This window comes from Anser cygnoides, chromosome 1 (genome assembly GCF_040182565.1).
Source record: "Anser cygnoides isolate HZ-2024a breed goose chromosome 1, Taihu_goose_T2T_genome, whole genome shotgun sequence".
In the NCBI taxonomy this organism is placed as follows: Eukaryota; Metazoa; Chordata; class Aves; order Anseriformes; family Anatidae; genus Anser; species Anser cygnoides.
Window position 1 is genome coordinate 47,977,966 of NC_089873.1, and position 18,007 is coordinate 47,995,972.

Below are 18,007 nucleotides of genomic sequence, written 5' to 3' on the forward strand. Positions count from 1 at the left end.
TTTCATGAGAGTGATCCTATGAACTCCCACAGTACTGCAGAAATTTGATTTTCAGAGGTGCCAGCCACCAGTACCCCCTACTGCCTTCTCCTAGATTATGGGCATGGGCATGTTCTCTGGAAATCAGAAGCAAATTGATTGATCTAAATACTTCCAGATTATTATGTTCAAGATATTTCAGATTTCGGTTTTAAAAAGAGGTTGAAAACAGAGCTCTAACAGCCAACACTGTGCTAAGTGTATGCCTGTGCTACCCACCTGTAACCAACTTCTGAGAGGAGCAAATGACCACAGCTTGCCAGTTACAAGGTTGCTGCCTAAATTGTGCATGCTCCTTGGGTCAAATTAGTTCTATCAAACCTCAACAGATGTATCCATGGCCACTTTTGTCAACATGACGGAGGGGCAAAATTCAATAGGTTTTGCAAGGGCAGATAAATCAGACAAAGAAACCCAGCATAAAGCACACGCTCCATTATTTTGTCTTGACATACCCTGAAGATAAATTCAGAAGTGGGAGTAAATTTAACATTCTACTGCAAATATAGCCTTCACCCGAAATGAGCTCAGCATGAAACTACTACCTTGACAAATACACCCAACCATACCCCGCTGACCCCCATCACCTGACCAGTTGCTTGTCTTTCTGCTTGCTACTCTCATTCTGCACTTTCATCCAGTTAAACATCAGATTAGTGCTCACTCACATATACTGCTGCTAATTAAGTGATAGCAGCATATAAGCTAGGCTACTGTTGAAGCTAACACATATTTTGTCCTAAAATGATATGGTGGAAATTCTCCCAACTCTAGAAACACTGAGCATTAACAAATGAAGAGTTACAGTGAGATTCTTGTGAGGTAATGCTGCACTGTCAGAATAACTCTAGAAGTGTTTCAATGTTGTATTTCCAGCTAAAAAATATTAAGATCCAATACAACTGTAAAAAAGGGTCTACTGGAAAGCTCTGGAAAGACTAGCTAAAACATGGGGCAACAGGATCTATGTTCCAAAAATGTGTCCCATGAAAACTTTGAGAAGTCATCCCCACCCTCTATACTGCTGGGTTGTTTGTGTCCTTTCCCTGCTCTAACATAGGCGGTACCCGATGCTAAAGCTGCCATTGCCTGCTGCACCACAGCATTACTGCTTTCTGCCACCTCCCTGCATTCCTGAAGATCCTGTGCAGGCTGTAATAATCAAACAGTTCTCCGTTATTAACAGTTATTTTATTGTTGTCAAAAGCTACAGAAGATGTTGGGTAGCCAAACACAGAAACACATGAAAGCGTCAGTAAGTGTCAACCTAGGTCAAAACCTTCCCCCCCCCACCCCAGGAAATGGATGTGCAGTGTTTTCCTGTGCATCTTTCAGCTGCCCTCTTACCTCCACCATGATTGCCTTCAGTAGTATCGTCTGTTGTAAAAACTGCTTAAGGGAACTTTTAAAAGTGTCCACATAGAGGTGAAATATTAAATGGTAGTGTTTCTATTTTCTTAGTCTGCATGAGAATAACAAAATTTACCTTGTCATAATAGTATCTGAGCGCTCGGCTCAGCTTGTCATAATTCATATTAGTTTTGTTTTTTCTGAGTCCCCACAGCTTAGCCACTTCTTCTGCCTTGAGTAGCTTGAATTCGCCATCATTAGACGTCCAGCAAATCAGGTGCTCATGTTTCTGGTCTAGCAGCAACTGCAAAAGGAACTGCCACAGCGTGATTGCACTCTCCATACCTACAAGGGACAAAGGAGAGCAATGGTGTGAAAAACATCTGGGAGGTAGGAGCGGGAACAACACTCATTTCAGTAATAAGCTCTGTGTAAGAGTCATCCTACATAATTTGGCAAACGAAACCACATCATTCACAACCATGCCCATCCATGAGACCTGCAAGTCCTGCACTCCTGTTTCAATATTTTTTTCCACTGCTATTTTCTGATGGGACACATAAAATACAGCAAGTATTTAGGAAAGCACTGCCCACTTAGTTCACATGGTGCAGCAGAAGAATAAATGTAAGAATGACTATATTTTAGTTCAGCACAGGCGCATACACAACTTAACTTGAGTGTGCTACCGCTGAAGACAATTTTTATTGTAATAAAGATATAGCTGTAACTGGCCTTTTGAACCACAGAACTACAAGATGATATTCACACACACACTTTCAACAACACTGCCAGCCTTAACATGTTTAACACTGTATCAAATCATTTTTTCTTGGCCTCTTTTGATATAAATATCTGGCCATGTCAAGGGAGGGGATTCTCCCCCTTTAACTCCACTCTCGTGAGACCCCACCTGGAGCCCTGCGTTCAGCTCTGGGGCCCCCAGCGCAAGAAGGACCTGGAGCTGTTAGAACGAGCCCAGAGGAGGGCCACGAGGCTGATCAGAGGGCTGGAGCATCTCTCCTCTGAAGACAGGCTGAGGGAGTCGGGGTTGTTCAGCCTGGAGAAGAGAAGGCCCTGGGGAGACCTGACAGCGGCCTGCCAGTGCCTAAAGGGGGTCTCCAGGAGAGCTGGGGAGATGTCAGGGAGTGTAGTGATAGGACAAGGCTTTAAACTAAAAGAGGGTAGGTTTAGATTAGATCTAAGGAAGAAATTCTTCACTGTGAGGGTGGTGAGGCCCTGGCACAGGCTGCCCAGAGAAGCTGTGGATGTCCCATCCCTGGAGGTGCTCAAGGCCAGGCTGGATGGGGGTTTGGGCAGCCTGCTCTGGTGGGAGGTGTCCCTTGGGTTGGAACTGGGTGGACTTTAAGGTCCTTTCCAACCCAAACCACTCTGAGATTCCATGTTATATCTAACTAATGCAGATTTAACGATGCCAGCACTACTGGATTAATTCACTGTGGTGTGAATGGGGTTAGTTATTACTTGACTTACCTTTCAATATGTAACAATGTATGTTTTTGTCTTTCTCTAAACAAACTCTCGATTTTTAATTTCCCTGCTCATTTTGTTTCCTAATACATTATTACTCTTGCACGTCGGGTTTCCTGCTTCACCTTTCCTTTGGTGTGTTGACCACCAGAGGGCAGAAGACTTCTAACTATCCCCTGTAGGCAGCAGTACAGCAGGAGACAGCCTCTTCAGTACGTCCCCAGGGAGCAGAAGTCGTTTGTCTTACTAATTCACCAGATGCTGCTGTATGCTTGCCTTCACCACACAGTAGTTGAAGAAGAAAAATTGCGTAAGCTTCACTCGTGTAAAAACCAGGTAAAGATACAAGAGAATATTGTAAATAGTTTTACACAAAAATACAGAGTTTGGAGCATTGCTTTGGTCAACATAATTTCCAAGCACGCAGGCCAAACAAGGTTTTGCAGAATTAATTATGGTTTTACTATCCCTGCAAAAGCTTTGCTTCTCTAATTAACTGAGGATCAGTTAACTGAGGACAGAAACATACACCCTTGACACCCAGCTGTGTAACACAGCCACGCAACACCTTCAAGAGATGGCAAAGGCTCACAGGACCACAATGCATTGAAACAGAACTGCCTATAGGGATGCTTTGGCACTTTCAAAGGTCTTGCATTTGCTCCACTGCATTTTTTATCACTATATCCAGCATAGGGCAAGAAAAAAATATACAGCTACAATTCAAAATAGCTGAATGCTATATACTTGCTTTACTGTCTTAGAGGTTCCTTTAAATTACACGATCAGTGCAAGTATTAACATCCTTAGTGGATTAATCATCTGTAATGTCATTGCTATTACAGTATCCCTATTCATTGGCATCATAGATACACACCTTTTCATTAATATTTAAAGTTTTGCAGCTTACACTACTATACATAGTAGGTATATGCAGCCATATTGCTCTAAAGTAATCATAGTTTCTATACATTATATATTATACAGAGGTACTCGCATAATTCCAGCTCAAATCACACAGTTCTCTTGAACAAGAAAGCACACAACTTTTTTTTTCCTCTGGAAAATTAGACGTAATTTTCTTCAAAATTGTATAAAAATGCATACAGGTGCCCCAGGCTACAAAACCTGTCTATGTAATGTCAGCTGAGGAAATTAACAGATGGGATAGTCATACAATCACCAATACAAACTCCACCCCCATGCCGTTACCCAAAACACTTAATACCTTAGAGACGCAATTCTCTCCTTCCAGACCTTAAATTACATCTTCCCTCAGAAGATCAGCAACCACGTCCCCTCAAAGAACTTAGGTGGAACTGAGCTCACAGCAGAGCGTACTTTGCTGCAGGCTCCTCCACCCCCATCCACCTCTGGCTAAGAACACTCACCACGTAACCTACGGCTAACGCTGCACTACACTTCCCATTACGAACCTGTTTTCCCATGGTTATCATCTTGCCAAATGTAAACTGTTTGGGATTCCATTTCCTTTACCAAACGTGGGCCTCGTGTAACGCTGTGTAACGCAGGCCTGCGTGAGGAGAACACCCTATACGGGTGGGTACCCACCCAGCGCTACCCTCGGGTTACATCATAAAAGGTTATTGCCACCATTTTTAAAGGAAAAGGTGGGTCCTGATCTGTCCTTTAACCAGCTGAGATGCACCCATGACCTCTGGGGGCACACCAGAAGCTGGATCCAGGGCAGATTTGGGCAGCTCCTCACCACCCTGTTGCCTTACCTTCTGCCAAGGGAAAGCCATGGTTCAGTTCTCCAAGTGCACAGCTCTGAACAGGCTTCATACAGAGCCTGCATGCCTAAAAATTCAGTATTCGTGTGCTTAATTGGTACCTGCATACGTCTCTTACTGGCCGTGAGCCGAGCCTGCCCATACAGAAACAAGACTGAAAGAGCTCAGTGCCGCGATGCGCTCCACCCCTCTGCCACCGAGCTCCTGTATAAAGCTCCCCATAGTGCTTGCAGCCATGCAAGCTTGCAGCAACCGTACACGTGGTTCCTACATGAGGCAAATCAAGCAAACTACTTTTTCAGCTGATCATTAATTGTATGTCCCCTGTCCTTGTCCCCTCAAGCACCCAACTTGAGGCCATCAGGTCTGATGTGATGAGCGCTGAATATTCACAGCTGGAACCACCTTTAATAGAAACGCTGTGCAGAACATATTTGGCGATGTAAGATCTTAAGTACTATGAAAAAGGAGGCTTCGGGCATTTCAAATAGAGTATGATATATTTGGTAAACTGGTGTTAATGTTTGTGCCTCATTTTCATTCTCTAAAATGTGATTCGCAGGGGAGTACTAAAAATCCAAGCCTGCAGTGACAGTATTGTTTTTTAAACTGTCCAAAATACTTTATTTCCAATCAGGTCAACTGAAGTATTAACCTGCCTTTGTTTATGGGCACCATTTTGGCATTCCACAAATTATTAACTATCCTCTTGGGAGGACAATGTGGCCTCACACTGTACTTGCACCTGATTTGACTGGTGGAGCAAAAGAATCACCCAACAGATGTATCCCAGGCCATGTAATTTAACCAAAAATGCATTACTACAAAATTAAAAATTATTTTAAACTATGACTGGGAGGAGTCGGAAATCTTCACAATACTCTGTATTTCATTTATGTATTTTCTAATTCTTTTGAACTTTTACTGACTCAAAAGGAATCCAATGTTTCTCCTTAATTTGACAGAAATGGGTGCTAGGATGTGATCACTTCCTACAGGGAATATATTTCACATTTCATTCAACTATTTATTAATATTAAATTGTAATAATAAATATTCCTGTTACTTCTGTGCTCTGTACAGGATTTGAATGCTGGGCAGAAAATAATACATGTAACCACATACTGAATGATGGGGATTAAAAGAAAAATGGTTTTTTAAAAAATCCCTAATTTAGACAGTGACATTCATCTACGGTACAGAGTGATACAGGCAACCTATGGAAGAAAAATATTCTCTGCTATGGGAAGTCTAATCTGAATTCATATAGACAGAAGAATCAGAATTTATTTTTTCATGCTCTAACTTGAACATATGGTTACCATTTTTCAAATATTTATACAACACATTTTACACTCAGATATTTTCTAAGCCACGAAACAAAGTTTGCTAGGTTGACCTCACCTAAATAGTCTGGTAATTTTGCTTTGTGTTCAGTTCCACTACCACTGATGCAAAAAAATCAGTGGCAGAGCTGATTACACCCTAAGAATTATACTTGGAAGTACAGCATCACATGGCAAAAGGATGTTTCAGAGCCAAGTTTCCTGAAAGTCTATTTCTTGGGCAACAGTGACAGCCAACCACACTAACACCCATCTGTGTGCAATGTGCATTCTTCAAATGCATCCCTCTGTAAAAAGGCCACCAACAGCACAGCAGTGTGATCTAATGCGATCTCCACACATCAAATTTTACATTCGGGACTGATGTGGGAAGGAGGAAACCCAGAATACCTGTGCTGGTAATATCACCCCTGTTCGTTTCAACCAAACTAAGGGCCTAACTTAAATGCCTGGACTTGGAGCAGCAGTGAAGTCAGCACTGAAAGCTCTCCCTAAAGGCGAAATACATCCACGTGAGTGAGCATCCCACCCAAGATCTGATTTTCCTGTAAACAAGGGGGAAAATACCAAAGACTGGCTCTCCACTTGGTGTATTGAGATTGACTTCTACCAGCACGAGCAAATGTTATGAAAACATTGTGCAAGTTACACTAGAAATGGTTAAGACATATGAATATGTGTGCTGATGAGCACTTTTTTGACCGAGACAGTGCATATAAAATTCTATAGGACAAAACGTCAGTAAAGCGGCATTAAGGCTACAAAAATAAGTCATTAACCTACCGGGAAAAGTAAAAGAAACAACCAAGCCATCTTAAATCCAGGCAGCAGAAAACCAGGAGGCTCAGAAACAAAGCTAGCTAAATAAAAAGTTCATTATCAGAAAGATTTATGACATGAACTGTGAGATACATAGGATACTCTTTGAAGCATTAAGTTTTGTAGGACGCTTGCAAAGGAAAAGCTAGGGGGGGAAAAAAAAAAAAAGGAAGGAAGCTGGAAAGCAGCTCTGCAGCATTCAGAATGTCCGCACAGGTTCTTAGCTTCCATATGACTGCATTAAAGCTGCATACTCATCCCTCACTCCCCCAGATATGCCAGGGAGATTTCCTGAATCCTTTCTCCCCACTCTATGTTAGCTCCTCCATTGGCCTTTCTGAAATAGAGAGACATACTGCTGCTCCTGGGCAATCAACGTGCACTAGCTCGGAAGTCTAGACCCAGAGATTCCGCCAGGCATTAGGGTCAAAACCAGTCCCCTGTCACTCCAGAGGGTCTGCAGAGGGACATCTGGGGCTCTGAGCCACACAGCAGGTCATGGGACGTGGGGATGAGGAGGAAGAGATGAGTGGGACAGACTGCCTGGGGAGCCCAGGGACTGGGGAAAAAAAATGGGGATCGATTAAATCAGGAAGACATAAAAGTGTCAGCCAACATTATGCACTGTAAGTAGTCACACAGAGCTGGTGATCAGACAGGTATGTGAAAAGGATTAAGACGCAGAGTCAGGGCAGGGAAATTAATTTCACTCCGTGTATGAAAAAACGGCTGATTCCTTCTGCAGCCAAAGCAGCTGTAAAGGATCCAGCTCCTTTTCTTACACCCCACCACAGCAGGCACACACCTCCATTTACACTGCTCCTACAGGGAAGCGTGTGCTTTTGCAAGCACGCAGCATTTCTCTGCAACAGATGCCTTATTTTTCCTTTTCGACTAGTCTGGGAAATGCGTGTCTATTTTTTTTGTGCATCCATTTACTGCTTTTGAATCCTAATTCTGGCGAGCAGCACGTTTTTTGGAGCAGCGTGACGTGGGGCATTGTTAGGTTCTCATTCACGTTCACATTCGGCTTCCTTTATTTCTGCAGGTTGCAGCCAGGAAACTGGAAAATGGGCCACAGGAAACCTGGCCTCCTACATCTGTCCCAGTTTGTAATAGCAGCTCTGGTTTTATTTTTCTAAGTGTCTCAGGTTCATTTTAACCCTTGAGAGGTCTACTGCAACAACATGTGAAAGAACGTGTCTCCTTTGCCTTTTGTTTTTAAACACAGTTTCTCAACGTTGGAAACGGAGAGGTTGGTAAACGACGCTCGCTTTTAAAGTGCAATAATACTTACATGCAGTTACGTGAGTTTAAAAAAAAAAAAACACTTTTGTTGGAAATGACCAAAATAATTCAATTCCACAAGGGCAAGGATCAAAGATGAAATAATACATTTTGAGAAAAATATAGAATAAGGCAGACTCTAGCTGTTTCAGCCCTATTTATTCTTGACATAGTTCTGACATGAATGTTTGCATGGAAAGTTAACACCTTACAAATGCTCTATGCTGATCTTACTCTTTTGCATTTTAGTTTCTAAAAAAAAAAAAAAAAAGAATTTTATTTGTTTTGTATTTCATAACAGAAGCAAAAGAGAGCTGATTGAGAAAAGGTATTTTTGTAGAATAACCACAAAAATCAGTCCCACCTAACATTTTCCACTGAAACTTAGCCTGCATAACGAGTATATCAAAAGAGATTAAAGAGAACTGCCAAATCTGTCCAAGCGTTTGCTATGAAACATTTGAAAGACCAAGGCAAAAGTCTGAGTCAGTCCTCACACTTTGTTTCTCAACAGAGATGCTTCAAGGGTGATAAATAGGATGTGGTTGGTGAAAAGTCAGTGATTCTGCCAGAAAGGAGGAAAAACAAATATCAATGTGTTTATGTAGCAAGTTTTCAACTACTCATCATCAAAGGAGATCTTGCTGCTAATTTAATTGGCCTGGAAAAAATAAGCTCACAACTGAGTGTGTAAACATACCTAGTTTAACCTGATGCAGAACTTTCTCTGTTAAAGGTTAATAAATCAAACTGATGGTGCTATCCACATCCACAGCACTTTGGGGGACTGGCGGTGTGTATGATACAGAGTGCTGGTAATTTTTCCACATCCAGCAACGAGGACGTTTCCTGCCAGAGCATCCTCCAAGTTCTTCTATTGTGTTGAAACTGCAAAAACTTTCTAAATCAGGACTTCCTCCTATTATATTTCAGAGGCGTCTTTCTGGGAAATGCAGATTCAAGTGAAAAAAAAAAATAGGAATTCCTGCAGCACCACCCAGTGGAAACATTAGAAAAAGTTGCAGAGTGCCCCGGCACAGAAGTTCCGATCCAATTCAGCAGTACAGTAATGTTGCCACACAAATCCAAATCGGTGTAGGGATGTGCCAAAAAAGCACAGAGGGTTTTCCTGGCTGGTGTCCTTAGCAGAATCACATGAGGTATGCCTACTCTGCGTCTCCTGCATAATAGCCTTCTCTTTATAATTTAAAAGATTATTTACAGTAAAGTGTAATAATTTGCAGGGTTTCCTTCTCAAGCAAGAATACCCACTGTTCTGGCCTCAGCACGTTTAAAAAAAATAAACAGACTCCTGCAGTTAACAGCAACATGAAAGACAGCAACAAGACCTAGCAAAATATTACGTGCTAACACGGTTACATTGTAGAAAAGAAAGCATTCCTACACATGTCCAGCAACAGTTCCAGCAGGTATATTTGGAAATACAATGTTTTCAGTGTGTTTTTTTATTATTATTATTATTATTTATTATTATTTTTAATAAGCCAAAGAAAGGCTGAGGTGGATGTCCAAAGGAAAAAAGTTCTACAACCTGCACATTAATACAACAATGGTCTGATTGCCTGCCAACGAGAGGTGTGGTGACACCACCTCTAAAACATGGGTGTTTGGAGATTCTCCGTAAGGATGTAGTTCTTAAATTCCTTGCATAAGGATCCTTTTCTTCCATCCATAAGGATGCAAGAAACCATTTTAATCAGACTGCGTAGAAGCCCTCAGCAGGAGGAAACATGGCTAGGCTAGTTGCCTCCCTGTGAAGGGCTTAAAAAACAACCTGCTCAACTATTTCTAACGCTAGCTGTAAACAGAACTGCATAAACCTGTAATGGCTCCAACCATTCACCTTGGGACAGACATAAAATGAATGCAGGCTCCTCACGCTGCTTTCTGTCTCCTCATGTGGTGCACATCTGTGGCATGCTGGCAGTACGCTACGCTGCAATCTGAGGGACTTCTGGTTTCAAAGCCAGCTCTATATGTTTATTTTCCCCATATGACTTTCTCTTGCATTTTTGCCAGCATCAGTAGGACACAGTTCACGATTATTTGACTGTCCTATGTAAACCCTCTGACAGCCTCTGGTAAATTCAGAGAAAATATGCATGGAAACAAAAAAATAGCTAAAGACACAAGAGGCCAGATGATAGTCTTCAGCAACAGTGGCTATCCTCAAAGTTTCCTTGGCATACTGATGATTGCTCCCAAATTTAAATGCTTTTTCCTTCGCAGTACACCTTTCTTAAACTGAAGTACCAACACCTCCAGTGCTGTGACAGCAGACTGAATGCTCCGTAACTTACGCTAGGGGCTGTAAGTTATTAAATGGTGTATTAATACTATCAGCTGTATCAAATGGCGCTTTTCAAAGATTTTATATTCAAATTCTTAAACTAATCGTCCCCTGTTGATTTTTCCTAGACTAGAAACTCAGATAGACAAGCAGGCCTTTTTAACACTGCGGGCAGACAGGAAGCTGGTCAAAACGAAAGAAAATGCAATTCTGGCAGTTCTGCTCAGGCAAACTGAGGCAGCTGGCAATTTCTGTGAGACCTGAAGCACGGCAAGGTGATGGTGGCTCACGCTGGCAGCTGGAGCTCGCCTTCCCATACACACCGAATTGTCAGAGCGTGCTGGATTAGCACGATGAGTCACTGAACTATTCAATGACATCAACAGCTTACCTGTATATTCTCACGTTGCAAGAGGATTCAGTCACAGCATTATACTGAAAATGGTGTAACACAATTCAGCAGATGGCAACCTACGTGCATATAGGAAGATTTTATCTGGACTCTTCCTTCCCAAACAATTAGCGCTCCTGTAACAGTTCACAGAGCACGAGCCATGGTGCAAGTTGCTTAATCATAAATAATGAGCAACCAATCACAACACTAGTTAAAGTCTGTTTTTCACTTTAAATGGTATTAATTCTGTGTGCAATGGTCTCATAGTAAAAACATAAATTACGAATCTCCTTTTACATGTCCAGATCTCAAAAATCTGGTATTCTCCTCCCTTCTCAGTGCTAATCAATGTTCTGTTATGCATGTTTACCATGAGCTAAGCTAAACTGAAACCCAATTGAAAGTCTATTTTAGCTTCTAACATTACTCACTTGTCTAGTACACCGACAAGAACTTGAAGGTCACACCTACACTCTTCCCCTAGCATCAGTAATTAGCCAGTGGAATACCCGACAGAATGTACCTTAAAATATGTGAGATTGCAGCCAACAGAAGAGCTGGTTGTTGGCCTCCTGTACTGTCCATGTCCTGTCTATTCGAACTAATTGCCATGGCTGCTGCAAGCTATGAAGGAGAGAGAAATGGGAGAGTATTTCAATGATTATAGCAAACTTCAGCCCGTAAGAGCTGCCTAGATTGCCTGTGCTTAGAAATGACACTAATACACCAGCCGGGCTGTTAGTGTCTCTGCTGCTCAGGATGCACAACAGCCATCATTTGGACCTGCACACTGACTCCTCGACGAGATTCCACGTTCAAATAAAGTTTGAAGACTACATCCCCTCTCCTCAACTTGGACCAGACTGCGCAGCCAGTTTTATTGCACCCCGTTCCCAGGAAAGACCAGGAATCAGCCCAGCCTTGATCCCGCTCTGTTTTGGAAGCATTTCTATCGGAGACCTTCAGCACTGCAGCAGCGGCAGCAGGACGGAGGGCTGCAGCCGTGCTTGCTGTACCAGCCCAATTCCACGCTAGCAGCTTGCTGGCCTAACCACACACGCTGGCTGCTCTGAGTCTGCTCTGAGTCACCAGGCTCCACAGGGGCCCCTATCTGGACTCCAAACCCAATTCCCATCTCAGCCATATTAGTATAACACGGAAGAAATTCTCTGAAGGTAGGCAACTTTCTCCAGATTTTGCTAACATAGCACCAACAGGAATTTGCTCTTACTTTCTAAGTGCTTTTTAAAGATTGTTTCTTCTCATGAATTACTGTAAATTGCTGGGAAGAGATAATAGTGGTACTTGAGTCTATAAACTTTTTGTTTGTGTTGTACTGTGACTTGATACAACAGAGGCCACTCAACGTTACCACAAGATAAACATTTAAAACAATAACACTCATTAGCATCCTTCCCCAAAAGCTTACACTAAAATATATCTGATCAATTTTCTACATATCAAAAAAAAAAAAAAATGAAGAGAGATGCAGAGCTGCAGTGAAGACGTGCTGTCACCACAACAGAGGCAAGTGGATGTGTAATAGAAACCTGTTTTCCAGACAAACTGCCAGCTGTTTTGCAAAACAAGGATGGGAAACTTATAGGAGGTCATTCAATTAAAGGCACTATGACTCTTTAGATGAATTATATAAGCCAAGTCTATTCTTATTTGTACAACTGTAAAAAATGTTATTTTATATAAACTTCTTTTTTGCTGGTTCACTAACATTTTCAGAGAAAGACCCATCTAGTAAAATTACACTACCAGAATTTTATACTTAGGTTAGTGCTTAGAGAGCTTTTACCAATTTTGCACGATTAGTAAGCATCAGAAAAATTACAACCAACTGATTCATTACATAATTTAATGTCAGCTAAAGCAATGAGACAATGTGTAAGATGTGGCTTTTCCTCTCCCAGTACCTCGCGTGATCTCCCACTTAGGATCCACAAGATTTTTTAACAAATTGCATAAAGCTGGAGAAACTAAGAGTGTGTTGTTTGCGCAGCGGCCCAAACCCATCAGCAGGTAGTAATGGGTATTCGCAAAGACCATCCGAGCTGTATCCTGAATCTGCAAATACGGAATAGCCAATTGGCCAGCAGCGGCCCAGCTTGTGGCATCCTACAGAAATCCTTCTCCTGAAGGGCCTGAGCTGTACCTAACTCCTCCGCCGCGGAAAGAGCATGCGGTATAGTCTGCAGAAAACTTTCTTTCCGTAGCTAACAGCTATTTATCTGCGAAGTTCCCAGGTGTCGCCGCCCAGGTGAGCAGTTTTCACCGCGCGGCCCACGCGCGCAGGGCCCAGCGGATCCCTGCCGCGGGCCAGGCAGCGCAGCTCTGCGACAGCCACGCTGACACGCCGGCTCCGCGCAACCGCTCGAAGTAATTATGGATCCCAAAACCACTGCTATAGATAGCCGCAGCAGTGCTACCGGAGCACGAAGGGCAAAGGCAGACACGGTACTGGTAACTGTGATGCCACAGGAGCGATAGAAAGGGTAACCTTCAGCTGAGCTGCATCTGCTAACGGCATGGCGATATCTGGCCTCTGGCGTTCTCAACTATAATATGACTTAAAATAATTTCCTAAATAGTTAGTTACTCAGCACACTGCGAGATCCTGACCATGAATGACACTGGCTAGACAGACTGAGAACTCCAGAGTACTTCTGGTACCCCACAAAGCACCACAGCATCCATATAAAATTAGACATGCAGAATGTCTGCGCAGTAATTAATCGGTGTTGAAGTAGCTGGCATGCCATGTTTTTGTATCAGTGCTAGCGGCGGGTATTTTGTTGAGATTTTGCTTTTAAAAAAGCAGCAAGTCTCCTTCAAAGCGCTTTTGAGTTTAAATCCACTCTTAAAAGTAAACCCTTAAGAAGCTGCGTTCAGATACAATTCCTGGTACATGAACTGGTTGGGGTTTTAAGACAGTTTTAAGGACAAAGGTGCGCTTTCTGCTCGTGAAGCGCACAGATAAGGTGTGCTTGGTGCTTCATCTGCTTTGTTTCCAGACACGTGGCCTTGTGTTTTGCAGAGCAGCGAGCTGGACTTCCTGCTCCTACACCTTGACATTCTCCTGAAAAACCATGACTAATTCTTTCATCATCTGATCACACTCCAACGTGAGAACAGATACGTTCAGCCTTTCAAGAGCTCCCAACAGCCTCCAGAACATGAGATGATCCTTTCAAAAAGCCACACGCCACGTAAACCCCTGCCTAAGGATTCAGGGCTGCAAGATTCCCTGCTGTGGGGAACACGGAGGGGAAGGCCACGGTGAGTGACTCCCAGCATGGGCAGCACAAGGTGGTTTGCAAAGGCCCCACAGCGAAAGCCTGCTGCAGGAGCCACTGGGTGTGGTTACCAACCACGCACAGCAGCTCAAAACCAGCCGCACTCTGAAACCAGCTCGGGCTAGCCATGCCCTGTAATAGGTGTCAAAGAAAAAAAAAAGAAAACCAGCCTTCAGACATGCTGCGGACTGGGGCCACTGACACCAGCAGGCTGCGGGCCGATAAATCGTGTGCTGCATGCAGGGGTGCAACCTGCCGCGCCTCTGCGGCACTCCTCGACTCGCCAGTCCTCTTCTATCTCGGGTTATTTAGCACTGTGACACACAGCCGCTCACCAAACACAGATAACTGTGTAACTACCTGACCACACCAAATGTATGCCATGCCACCGGGGTACACCAGCTCAAATAAGGGTTTATATACACGCGCATCACTAATAGCCATGCTGGGTCTCCCAGTCTTATCCCACTTTCCCCTATCTTTAGTGACCAAATCTTTTTATTCCAGCATTACTTCTTTTCTTTGATTTTCTGAAGCCACAAAGTGCCATGTAATTGCATTCCCAAAGCTAACATTCGCATTTTCTATACAACTGAGGGGCCCAAGCGCCCCTAAGTATTGCATATACCTGTCTTCCCACACGTAAAGCAAGCTCCACGCACCACGGTGAACCTGCCAAAAGACTTTCATCCTGCGGCAAGTCCTCCAGAACAGGACGTTAAGCGAAGGCAGATTTCAGCTATACTGCCACTTGACCAGCAATACCGTCCCGATACGAATCCCGCGATCACAGCACGCCCTGAAGTTGGCCTCCATCCCAAGAACGGCAATACAGCGAGAAAGCAAAGTGCACATCATCAGACCTAGCACGGAGCAAAGGGGAATACTTCAGTCTTTGGAGCGAGACACTTGAATTATTTTCGTGATTTAAGTTTAATGAAATATTAAGTAATAGGAGCAAAGAAGCACCGTGCATCAGTAAGCAGTGAGAAGTGCTAATGGGTAAAACAAAATAGATTTGTGTTTGCTAATGGGTAAAAAAAATTGGATTTTTGTTTCTACACACAAAAGCACCCATGCGTGTTGTGTTTTGTAAACACAGTTACAAGGAAGGCTGTAGCTGAGCTTCTCCCCCGAGCTTGTGCTGCTCGTTTCAGCTGCTGCATAGAGGAGAAGTTGGCAATACTGAGAAGGATAAAAGTCCATATTTTTTTTCTTTTTAGGAACAACTCATGGAGGTGATCAGAAAACTGAGATATAAGCAGTTATGATAACATCTCATCCCTTAGCCAATCGCATATTTTCTTCTCACACACTCTGTATTTCATAAATTAAAATAGGGAAAGAATAAAATCATAGTGAAACACCTCTAAGACCTTTTTATTACATAAGTGGAAAACCATCATGCATCATTGGGTATTTGGATTTTTCTCTCTTCCAAACCGAACTGCTGTAACTTTAATACAATCTATGGACTGCTTCTCATTCACTGTTTCAAATATACAGAACACACTACTGGTACATTACTACTACATCTATTTTTCCGTGCGGACATCAAGATGTTTTTAATTAAGCTGAGCGAATGCGCTATATGAAATTTAGACGTGTATAGTATATCTACACTGCATATCAGTACGTACGAATGTGCGTGCTTCACCTACGCTGATTCAGCAGATGGCACACTGAAATTCCAGCAATGTTTAACGCAGTAAGTGGGCAATTAAATGTGCATATCTCAAGCAGAGATAATAAGAGCAAGGGAAAGCCTCATCGATAAGAGTTTGGGAATTGTATGTCAAGCCGACTGTTCCCTAACGTATTCAACACATTTTTTAATGTTATGCATAGTGATGCACCTCTCCCTGAAGATCTAGATTTTTACAAAAGAAATAAAACTCCAAAACCAGAAAATAACTCTCACTACCTGATGACTGCACTCAATTGGAACAGAGGTCAGGCGTTTTCTGGTTCACATATTATTTTTAAATTTTGTTCTCTGCCCAACCATGAAATCAAGGGGCATCTGTGTCTGGAGGCCGTGTCAGTAATCCACTAATAAAACTCCTCTATAAAGTGACATTAATGAGGAATTTTTCTGTGCAGCCTGGACACAGAAAGTACAGGAAACACCGAAGATCCTCAAAGGTAAACACATGGTGTATTGCCATTAGTCCTCCATCCAGTTACTATTTTGTTGCACACTATTTACTAGTTTAATGGTATCACACAGTAATTCAAGTTAAGTAGCTAAGTGGTATTTCCTCTAACTTGCAATTTTGTTCACATATTGGACATTTCTTTAAGGAAAAGAACACTTGCAAGCAAGTCTCCATTTTCTTTGTTTTCTCCAGACTCTCCCCCCCCCCCCCAAAAAAAAAAAAAGTTATCTTCCAATTGAAATTATAGATCACTGGGTCACGGCAAAAATCTTTCTAATTCTGAACATGGACATTTTTCATGACTGCTATGAAAACCAATCATCATAAAATAATTACACAAACCAATAAGTCAAAAGTGACGTACACAAAATAAACATCACTTGAAAACTAAATACGTAAAGAAAGTACCAATACAGCAAGGTTACATGAGAGAATATACAGTTGAAACACGCTCATCGCCCCAGCACCGTGTCACAAGAGTGTCTTTTTATCATTCAATCACATGCAATCGTCATGGATGCAGAGCTCATGTTTATCTTAACACAGCCTTCCGCATTCCCCATTTCTGCACTTCACCTTATGCAAATATTTAATAAATTGCTTTCAATCTGAAATAATCAAGAGCATGAGCAAAATAAGAGACGAACCACAACTTTCTGCTTGAAATCAAATGCTGCCATCAACTCCTGTAGTCCTCACGACCAAAAAGATGCTGCATTGTACAAACTTGTCTTAGCGCTGCACCCCTAAGTAAATAAAGATGTAACTTGTCTCCCTTTCAACTGCAATGCTAGAAGGGCTGACAGGGCTTCACAAAACCCTCCTGTGTTAGGGAACGGAAACTCCTAATGAGATTAGTTGGTGTGTGTGCAGACATTACTTAGCCATGACTAAATGGGCTCTCTTCCTGCAGCCAGTGGAAAATTCAGGGAACTTTTTCCCCCTGCAGCATCAGAGTCCCTCTAACCTTCAGCAAAGCCAGATCCAAAAACAACTCTCCACTTTCTCTCCCTTTCTCTCTCTCTCTCTCTCTCTCTCTCTTTTTCCTTACAAACATTTTCAGGGCTTTTTTCAGCTGGTCGTGGAAACTATCAGCGTCGGCCAAGGGGTCTTGGGGCAGGGGGTGGCTCAGCAAAGTGGGGAGGGGGAGGGCCGGGCAGAACGCAGAGGACTACAAAGGAAACTGTAAAAAGAGCAAATATATAAACCTGAGAGGGAGAAAACCACAGAGTTTCTTTGTGAGCTGCAGTGACTCATTTTCAAGATGTTGTCTGCTGCCAGTTTCAAACCGGAAGCGCATGGCAATTAGTCTTGCTGTTTCCAGACAAGCCAGAAACTCTCCCGACACTTTTTTTTTTTTTTTTTTTAAAGCCCCTTCTGCAGTTTCTGCGGCAGCCTCCCCCCTTCACCCCCGCACCCCCACGGGCGGCTCCGGGGTCCCCTCCGGCGCCCCCTCGGCGGTGTCACCCCCCCCCCCCCCCGGCTCCCTTATCGTGATGCTGCCCGGGGGGAGGACCGGGGCAGGACGCGGCCGGGGGGCTTTGCAGGGGGTTTGGGGGGACCCCATCCCCTCTCCTACAGCCCCGTCCCCCTCGCAGACCCCTGGGGCGGCGGTGTCCGTGTCCCCCCCCCACCTCCCCCCGGTCCCCTCACAGCGCCCAGCCGCCACCCCGCACCCCGACCCGCGGGGGCTCCCCTCTCCGAGGCGGGGGGGGAAAGCAGGGGGTTTTTCGCCCTCCCCGCAGCCCCCCG

At 43.4% G+C, this 18,007-nt stretch overlaps 1 protein-coding gene across 3 annotated transcripts in view; it reads right to left on the reverse strand.

The window, feature by feature from the left end:
* ELK3 (ETS transcription factor ELK3) overlaps positions 1-18,007 on the reverse strand; it is a 35,656-nt gene that overhangs the window by 17,209 nt on the left and 440 nt on the right. Inside the window, exons 1-2 of one of the 3 annotated variants that reach the window (XM_066994759.1) lie at positions 16,903-17,611; positions 1,526-1,734 (exon numbers count right to left, since the gene is read on the reverse strand). The exons of 1 other annotated variant lie outside the window; for it this stretch is intronic. In XM_066994759.1, the coding sequence (XP_066850860.1) occupies positions 1,526-1,732 (207 nt within the window). In that variant the 5' untranslated portion in view covers positions 1,733-1,734; positions 16,903-17,611. Of the gene's footprint in view, positions 1-1,525; positions 1,735-16,902; positions 17,612-18,007 lie in introns of those variants that run through there. One more of the 3 variants, XM_066994749.1, reaches the window with a different exon arrangement.